Genomic DNA, 10,002 nt, shown 5'->3' on the forward strand with positions numbered 1-10,002 from the left:
CTTTGGCTATTCAGGGACTTTTGTGTTTCCATACAGATTGTGAAATTTTTTTGTTCTAGTTCTGTGAAAAATGCCATTGGTAGTTTGATAGTGATTGCACTGAATCTGTAGATTGCTTGGGGTAGTAGAGTCATTTTCACAATGTTGATTCTTCCAATCCAAGAACATGGTATATCTCTCCATCTGTTTGATCATCTTTAATTTCTTTCCTCAATGTCTTATAGTTTTCTGCATACAGGTCTTTTGTCTCCTTAGGTAGATTTATTCCTAGGTATTTTATTCTTTTTGTTGCAATGGTAAATGGGAGTGTTTCCTTAATTTCTCTTTCAGATTTTTCATCATTAGTGCATAGGAATGCAAGAGATGTCTGTGCATTAATTTTGTATCCTGCTACTTTACCAAATTCACTGATTAGCTCTAGTAGTTTTCTGGCAGCATCTTTAGGATTCTCTATGTATAGTATGTCATCTGCAAACAGCAACAGTTTTACTTCTTCTTTTCCGATTTGGAGTCCTTTTTATTTCTTATTCGTCTCTGATTGCTGTGGCTGAAACTTCCAAAACTATGTTGCATAATAGTGGTGAGGATGGGCAACCCTGTCTTTTTCCTGATCTTAGAGGAATTGGTGTCAGTTTTTCACCACTGAGAATGATGTTGGCTGTGGGTTTATCATATATGACCTTTATTATGTTGAGGTAGGTTCCCTATATGCCTCCTTTCTGGAGAGTTTTTATGATAAATGTGTGTTGAATTTTGTCAAAAGCTTTTTCTGCATCTACTGAGATCATCATATGGTTTTTCCCCTTCAGTTTGTTAATATGATGTATCATGTTGATTGATTTGCGTATATTAAAGAATCCTTGCATTCCTGGGATAAACCCCACTTGATCATGGTGTATGATCCTTTTAATGTGCTGTTGGATTCTGTTTGCTAGTATTTTGTTGAGGATTTTTGCATCTATGTTCATCAGTGATATTGGTCTGTCGTTTTCTTTTTTTGTGACATCTTTGTCTGGTTTTGGTATCAGGGTGATGGTGGCCTTGTAGAATGAGTTTGGGAGTGTTCCTCCCTCTGCTATATTTTGGAAGAGTTTGAGAGGATGGGTGTTAGCTCTGCTCTAAATGTTTGATAGAATTCACCTGTGAAGCCATCTGGTCTTGAGCTTTTGTTTGTTGGAAGATTTTAAACACAGTTTCCATTTCAGTGCTTGTGACTGGTCTGTTTATTTTCTTCCTGTTCAGTCTTGGAAGGTTGTGCTTTTCTAAGAATTTGTCCATTTCTTCCAGGTTGTCCATTTTATTGGCATACAGTTGCTAACAGTAATCTCTCCGGATCCTTTGTATTTCTGCAGTGGCAGGTGTTACTTCTCCTTTTTCATTTCTAATTCTGTTGATTTGAGTCTTCTCCCTTTTTTTCTTGATGAGTGTGGCTATGGTTTATCTATTTTGTTTATCTTCTCAAAGAACCAGCTTTTAGTTTTATTGATCTGTGCTATCGTTTCCTTCATTTCTTTCTCATTTATTTCTGATCTAATCTTTATGATTTCTTTCTTTCTGCTAACTGTGGGGTTTTTGTTGTTCTTCTTCTTCTTTCTCTCATTGCTTTAGGTGTAAGGTTAGGTTATTTATTTGAGATTTTTCTTGCTTCTTGAGGTAGGATTGTATTCCTATAAACTTCCCTCTTAGAAGTGCTTTTGTTGCATCCCATAGGTTTTGGGTCATTGTGTTTTCAATGTCATTTGTTTCTAGGTATTTTTTTATTTCCTCTTTGATTTCTTCAGTGATCTGTTGGTTATTTAGTAGTGTATTGTTTAGCCTCTATGTATTTGTATTTTTTACATTTTTTTTGTCCTGTAATTGATATATAGTCTCATAACGTTGTGGTCGGAAAAGACACTTGATACGATTTCAATTTCTTAAATTTACGAAGGCTTCATTTGTGACCCAAGATATGGTCTATCCCGGGGAATGTTCCATGAGCACTTGAGAAGAAAGTGTATTCTGTTGTTTTTGGAATGGAATGTCCCTATAAATATCAATTAAGTCCATCTTGTCTAATGTGTCATTTAAACCTTACATTTCCTTACTTACTTTCATTTTGGATGATCTGTTCATTGGTAAAAGTGGGGTGTTAAAGTCCCCTACTATTATTGTGTTACTGTCAATTACCCCTTTTATGGCTATTAGCATTTGCCTTATGTATTGAGGTGCTCCTATGTTGGGTGCATAAATATTTACAATTGTTATATCTCCTTCTTGGATTGATCCCTTGATCATTATGTAGTGTCCTTCTTTGTCTCCTGTAATAGTCTTTATTTTAAAGTCTATTTTGTCTGATATAGAATTGCTACTCCAGCTTTCTTTTGATTTCCATTTGCATGGAATATCTTTTTCCATCCCCTCACTTTCAGTCTGTATGTGTCTCTAGGTCTGAAGTGAGTCTCTTGTAGACAGCATATATATGGGTCTTGTTTTTGTATCCATTCAGCCAATCTATGTATTTTGGTTGGAGCATTTAATCCATTTACATTTAAGGTAGTTATCGATACGTATGTTCCTATTACCATTTTCTTAATTGTTTTGGGTTTGTTTTTGTAGGTCTTTTCCTTCTCTTGTATTTCCTGCCTAGAGAAGTTCCTTTAGTGTTTGCTATAAAGCTGATTTGGTGGTGTTGAACTCTCTTAACTTTTGCTTGTCTGTAAAGGTTTTAATTTCTCTGTCAAATCTGAATGAGATCCTTGCTGGGTAGAGTAATCTTGGTTGTAGTTTTTTCCCTTTCATCATTTTAAATATGTCCTGTCACGCCCTTCTGGCTTGCAGAGTTTCTGCTGAAAGATCAGCTGTTAACCTTATGGGGGTTCCCTTGTATGTTATTTGTTGCTTTTCCCTTGCTGCTTTTAATATTTTTTCTTTGTATTTAATTTTGATAGTTTGATTAATATGTGTCTTGGCATGTTTATCCTTGGATTTATCCTGTATAGGACTCTCTGCACTTCCTGGACTTGATTGACTATTTCCTTTCCCACGTTAGGGAAGTTTTCAACTATAATCTCTTCAAATATTTTCTCAGACCCTTCCTTTTTCTCTTCTTCTTCTGGGACCCTTATAATTCGAATGTTGGTACATTTAATGTTGTCCCAGAGGTCTCTGAGACTGTCCTCAAGTCTTTTCATTCTTTTTTCTTTATGCTGCTCTGCATAGTTATTTCCACTATTTTGTCTTCCAGGTCACTTATCCGTCCTTCTGCCTCAGTTATTTCCACTATTTCCACTATTTTGTCTTCCAGGTCACTTATCCGTCCTTCTGCCTCAGTTATTGTGCTATTGATTCCTTCTAGAGATTTTTTTTTTTTCGGTATGCGGGCCTCTCACTGCTGTGGCCTCTCCCATTGTGGAGCACAGGCTCCAGACGCGCAGACTCAGAGGCCATGGCTCACGGGCCCAGCCGCTCCGCAGCATGTGGGATCTTCCCAGACTGGGGCACAAACCCATGTCCCCTGCGTCAGCAGGCAGACTCTCAACCACTGTGCCACCAGGGAAGCCCTTAGAGAATTTTTAATTTCATTTATTGTATTGTTCATCATTGTTTGTTTGCTCTTTAGTTCTTCTACGTCCATGTTAAATGTTTCTTGTATTTTCTCCATTCTATTTCCAAGATTTTGGATCATCTTTATTATCATTACTCTGAATTCTTTTTCAGGTAGACTGACTATTTCCTCTTCATTTGTTTGGTCTGGTGGGTTTTTACCTTGCTCTTTCATCTGCTGCATATTTCTTTGCCCTCTCATTTTGTTTAACTTACTGTGTTTGGGGTCTCCTTTTCACAGGCTGCAGATTCGTAGTTCCCATTGTTTTTGGTGTCTGACCCCAGTGGGTAAGGTTGGTTCAGTGGCTTGTGTAGGCTTCCTGGTGGAGGGGACTGGTGCCTGTGTTCTGGTGGGTGGAGCTGGATGTTGTCTTTCTGGTGGACAGTGCCACATCTGGTGGTGTGTTTTGGGGTGTCTGTGAACTTAGTATGATTTTAGGCAGCCTCTTTGCTAATGGGTGGAGTTGTGTTCCTGTCTTGCTCGTTGTTTGGCACAGGCCATCCAGCACTGGAGCTTGCTGGCCATTGGGCGGAGCTGGGTGTTAGCGTTGAGACAGAGATCTCTGGGAGAGCTCTCGCCAACTGATATTGTGTGGGGCCAGGAGGTCTCTGGTGGACCAGTGTCCTGAACTCAGCTCTCCCACCTCAGAGGCTCAGGCCTGACACCCAGCTGGAGCACCAAGACCCTATCAGCCACATGGCCAGGTATGTGGGGATTTTCTTGCCTTTTGGGAAGTCTGAGGTCTTCTGCCAATGTTCAGTAGCTGTTCTGTAGGAGCTGTTCCGCATGTAGATGTATTTCTGATGTATCTGTGGGTAGGAAAGCGACCTCCATGTCTTACTCCTCCGCCATCTTGAAGGTCCCCCTTCAATAGGAGACTCCACTGAAGATGCCAACCTCCACAAGAGCTAGAGGTGCAGAGGCATTTGTTTCAGAGGGTTTGCAGCTTGCTTTTTTTTTTTCTTTTCCTTTGTGCTTTGTCTAGTTTCACTTGTTCACAAGGTGCTTCATGCTGAGGCCTCACACCCAGCACTTTAGATCAGAGTGCCTAGTAAGAAATGGCTGCGCTGACACCTCCAAAAGCCAAATTTTTAAAAACCTCCTTTCCCCAGCTCAGTGTGAAGGAAGGTCTTCTCCAGGCACATGCCACCAAGAAGGCAGGGCTGCCTTTCCACCTTGCTCCCCATCCAGGGATATGGTTTCACCCAGGGAGGGGGTGACCACCAGCACTTCTCATTTCCAGCCCGCAGCTCTGTCTTCCAGAAGCACTATTCCAGGCAGGCTTGGACAAGAGAACCTGTCTTCTTTCCTCAACTCAACTCCCATTCACAGAGAGGAAACTCTAGTCCAGGGGCAGTAGGTAGAGAATCTAGAACAAAGGTTTTAATCTGATCCTGAAGTCTCTAGATATCAAACAAATGTGTAAAGAGCAGACAAAAAAATTCAAAAATAAAATAAAAGTATTTACAAAGGAGGATGCTTCATACTGATATTCAGGAAAAGAAAACTTCCCCCCATACAATATTGATTCTCATACAAGGAAGACAATGTCCATGCTCTCCTACTTGGCTTTCAACATTCCAATAGTCTTTCCTAAAAATCACAATCTTGTGTTGCAGGATAATACTCAAAACAGAAATACTTTGTTCTTATCAACCTGTAAAGAGTGATAGACCCTTTTTTAGCTTGCAGCGTAATCTAAGAAGTAAAGGCTCCTTGCTGCTACTTTTATCTCATACCAAAAACTCCCTTTCAGGAAGGTCTGGTATTACCATCCTGGTTTATAAGTAGAGAAACTGAAGCACAGGCATTACTAACTCATAAGTAATGGTAACTGTCCAGTCCTCCTTACAAACAAAATCACACTTCAACATTTATTCTGTGCTGCTCAAAGAGGTACAGACAGGCCAGCTCTTCCCTGGATCTAGGTTCACCTATACAACTCCTGTGTAGTTTTTATTAAAAGGCGTATAAAATTCTAACCTGGGTATCTTCACAGAGATGGCAGGTGTCATGCAGGTGGTTTTGTTCTCAGAAGCAAAAGCAATATATTTTCTGGTGATCATGAATTTATATTCATTTCTATCTCAGAAAGAGTAGAGGAGTTACTTAAAATTATATGGCCAAAGGGACGCGGTCCAAAGAAAAAAGTATACAAGAGATAATAAATAATGACCTGTGATATATTACAGAAGAGATCAAAGAACAGCTTACGCTGCACACACCCATGCAAACAGATACCCAAGGGAAGAGTTCGAGCCAGAAGTGAATGGTTAGGGAAGCATGATGGTGTGTAAAGAGAATGTCATTTAGAGTCAGATCTGGGTTTAAAGCTGCCTCTTACCCAAGGTCTAAGCCTCAGGTCCATTTATTTATAAAATGGAAATAACCATAATCACGTCATAAAACTGTCACTGAATAGTAAATAAGATATAACATGCAAGAATACTTAGCGCAGTGCCTGTACACAGAAGACAGTGAACATCAGCTACCTTCTCCTTCCCCTCCCCTGCATGTTTCTAAATGATTTTTTTGAAATTTTACTGACTTTAATGGGAATTCTTACAGTGGTTAAAAAAAAACAGTTCCTACACATTACATAGTCATCGGCACATATGTATCTGTTGCAGCACCATAATTTGCAAAGAAAAAGGAAGTAGTAATTTTAAGAGAAAAGTACCAGCTCACTTGCACTGCCTTCTAAAACCTTCAGCTTTACAATCTACGGAGACTATTTGCTCTAGGGGAGCAGAACCTGAAATAAAGGAAATATTCTCATGAGGAAAATGGTTCCCCAAAAAAGGAAGAGAAGATAATGAGGGGAAATCGAGCGGTATATAAAGGAGTTTATTTTACTTAACAAAGTAAAAGTCGAGCAAAATGAATAATCTGCCTCCAGAAATGGTTATTTAAAGGTTTTCTGTAAAGGGCTCTGGTTCCTAAAAAGACAGGAGTCATTGCATATGCCCACCCACTCCTCATTTATTTTTAAACCCTAGCTTATATGTTCCTTAGCAACAGAAGGAGCAGATGAGACCCCCACACACACACGCACACGCACACCATCTCCCCCAGCCCCCTTCTTCTCTCCTGTCAAGTGTCATTCCGCAAATACCCATGTTCTTCAAAAGATTTTTTTGACCACCTGCAGATCTCTTCTTCCCCACCTCAAATGATCCCCCTTACACAGCAGCCATACTTCACACCCTAACTCAACCCCTTCACTTAGATTCCATTCTGTGAGGTCTTCCTGACCCCTCTCCATCAACTTCCACCAGAAGCCATCCTCAGGTGCCCCCCAGAAGTGAGGGGATGTGGTCCTCACTGAGAAGCCAATGCCCAGCTCCAGCCAAAGCTGCTCTTTTCTTTCAGACCATTCCTTAACCCACCAGCGAAATGGCCGGGCCCAGCTACAACAGAGTCCAACATAAATGGCTGCCCTGGTGAATGGGTAGGCCATTCACCATGACTCTAAAAAAATCATCATCATCATCAAAATGGAGACACTCTCCAGGTTACCCAGGACAAACACGTGCCAGATGAAATGCCTACCATCTGCTGTCTTTTCTCTGACTTTGGGACTGCCTGGCCTTGTTTGGCTGGGCATGGCTTATGAGTTCAAAGATCAATTGTTCAGCCTTTGGAAACAAGGAGCAGAGCAGCAATCCTCAGATATTAGTGTGCTTATGCATTGCCTGAGGAGACTGTTAAAAATTCCTACCCACAGAGAGCTTGATTTTGTAAGTGGGGGGTGGTGGGCATTTTTAACCAGCCATCTGAGGTGATGCTGTTGCAGGAGCCTTCCTGAATTGAGGACTGTAAAGCTTTATTTAAAAGGAAATGATGTTCACAAAGTGGGATCCACCTCTGTGGATTGTAAGGCAGATGCGGTGTTATCCTTTTGCTAGAAAAACACCGCGTCTCTGGGTCGATGTCTATGTTTGCGTGTGCACACCCTTACACGTGCATGTGTGAGCATGCAACCCAGAAAGCCATGGCCTCACAGAGTACTCATTTCCAAGAGAGAGGCTCAGGGAATGACCCCTGCCAAGAAGTGAGCTGAAATGATTTCCCTTGCAAACCCTGGCTTTGTAGCCCTACCCAGTGAGGTGTCACGATGATGAATACCAACGACACAGGAACGATTCTGGGCCCAGGAGCCCAGACCCACAATGTGCTCTGCATTATCAACCGTCCCTCCCAACTCGCAGTTCCTAAATTAGGCTGAATGTAGCCCCTGGTCCCCTAAGGGCCAGACAGGCCATCATAGCTAAGAAGTAGAACTGCCTGTGTCCTATCATACCTCCCTAGAGCTACCTCACTCTCCACCACATGTCTATTTTTAGAAACCAAAAATATAAAGAGAAAGATCCATTTTCGTCCTGATCTACATGAGTAACTAAAAGAGCAAGTCAGGTGGGAAACTCCCTCAATGCACAGTGAACAAAACGCACATGGGGGATGAGGGAGTAACACCCTCCCCAGGAAGGCCGTTTCGGAGTCATCAGGCGCCAACACTGAGACACAGAGCACATGCCCTAGTGACCGGGGCCTCCAGTCCAGGCAATGCCAATGGGGATCCCGGTGATTCACATACATGCTCCCAGAAATACAACACACACCCTCACAAACCCACACACCTCTGTCATCTGCTTTTGCTTACATAACACCACATGGTGTGACAGGCTTAAAACTTTATAAGCACTTCTGGAAAGGACTGCTAACTTAAAATGAGGAGGGTCACAGGATGCTTTTACTGACCCCTTTTCAAGAAATACTCCAGGGCCAAGGAAGTGCACATCTTTGTAATTCTATGCTTGTTTTTCACCTCAACTTTTAAAATTAACAAGCAGTAAGGGTCTCCAAAACTCTCCAAATCTATCAATACCTTTATTCTTGCCTTAAGGTGGGGGGCAGGGGGGAGGAGAGAACCTACTGGATCCTCATTTCTCATTCGTGAATTCTGACACAATTTGGGGTAGTCTTTTGGCATCATTCGGTGGCCATTTACCCCACACTGTCCTTGTCTTGTAAATACACCCATCCTAGGGCAAGCACGGGCCCCATTCTCTCCCCCATCCCTTGCTCGCCAGCAGGCTTCCCAAGTCGTCCTTCTGGGCACACCCAGGAGAGAGGAAGAGACCACGTGTACGTGTGACCCTCCGGAACCAGTTGCGTATCTACAGACACAGATTCACAACGACTCTTCCTTAATGGGATATTTCAATGCAGGTTCAACTTCCATAAGGATTTCTCTTCAGGATAGAACGCTGTTCTTTTCTGCCTGTCCGTGATCTCAAGTATCAAGTTAGTGCCAAAGGTTCACCCAGTAAAATCGGCAAGGTAGGGGGAGTGGTTGAAGATGACCCCGGCGTAGGGACAACTTTGAGGACTTCTCTCAAGAAAACCTGGCATATGTGTGTGTGCACCCCGCTCCCACACACACACACACACACACACACACACACACACGCATTTTTACTGTTGTTGTTCTGACCTCAGGGACTCAGTCTTCTCTCCAGTTCCGGGGGGGAAACCTGGCGCACGTAGCTTCCCTCCAGCCCAGAAGGATGGGATGAGAAGTGAACACATAGCCCAGAAGGGGGAGGGAGAAGGAGAGAGAGAGAGGGAGGGAGGCAGAGAGAGAGAGAGAGAGGGCGCCAGGTGCCCCCAAGTCCGAGGAAGCGCCTTTCGGGGGCGCAGAGAGGGTCTCGCACCCCGCGGCGGCACCTGCCTCCCGGCTGCCGGGCTCGCGTTCCTACCTGTAAGAGACCTGCTTCCGGAAAGTTAAGTTCCGCAGCTTCTCCTCCAGAGCCTCGTCCTTCTCTTTCGGGCCGGCGGCCCCGGGCTCTTCCAGGGCAGCGGCCCCAGCCGCCGCCGCTGCCCCCGCGCCCCTCGGGTCCGCACCGCCCTCGGCGCCCAGGCAGCAGCTCCCGGCGCCGCTTCCGCTGCTGCTGCTGCCGCCCGTTGCCCCCTTCTCCTCTGCCGCCGAGGAGCTGGGGTTCATGGCGACCGCTCCGGCGGCCGCGGAGGGAGCCGAGGCGGCGCCGCTGCAGAAGCCGGACAGACGAACAGCGCTGACGGCGGCCGCCACCGCCGGAGAGCGAACAGGTCTGCGCGCCGCTGGCAGGGGCGGCAAATGGCAGCCCCTTCCCGCAGCATCCATCCGCGGCGGCCCCGCACCGGGGCATTGTGGGAAACTCCGTGCCTCCACTCCCCCTCCCCGACCAATCAGAAGCCACCTCCCTCCGCCTGCCCCTCCCTCCCCGCTGCAAACCCGCGCCCTCCCGCCCCCCTGGCCTTTTCCTAAATCGGGGGCACCGGCCAGGGCCGAACCTGAACTCTGTCCTGAAGCGTCGGGTCGCCGGAGAGATAGACAGAGGGCAGGTGATGAGGAGGCGCTGGGCTGGGGGCGC

The 10,002-nt window shown here is 44.6% G+C and overlaps 1 protein-coding gene across 1 annotated transcript in view; it reads right to left on the reverse strand.

The window, feature by feature from the left end:
• Positions 1 to 9,785, reverse strand: part of DGKI (diacylglycerol kinase iota) — a 456,496-nt gene extending 446,711 nt beyond the window's left edge. Inside the window, exon 1 of the mRNA XM_073809968.1 lies at positions 9,349 to 9,785. Within this exon, the coding sequence (XP_073666069.1) occupies positions 9,349 to 9,752 (404 nt within the window). The 5' untranslated portion in view covers positions 9,753 to 9,785. The remainder of the gene's footprint in view (positions 1 to 9,348) is intronic.
• Positions 9,786 to 10,002: the final 217 nt, after the last annotated feature.

This window comes from Tursiops truncatus, chromosome 9, assembly GCF_011762595.2.
Source record: "Tursiops truncatus isolate mTurTru1 chromosome 9, mTurTru1.mat.Y, whole genome shotgun sequence".
Lineage (NCBI taxonomy): Eukaryota > Metazoa > Chordata > Mammalia > Artiodactyla > Delphinidae > Tursiops > Tursiops truncatus.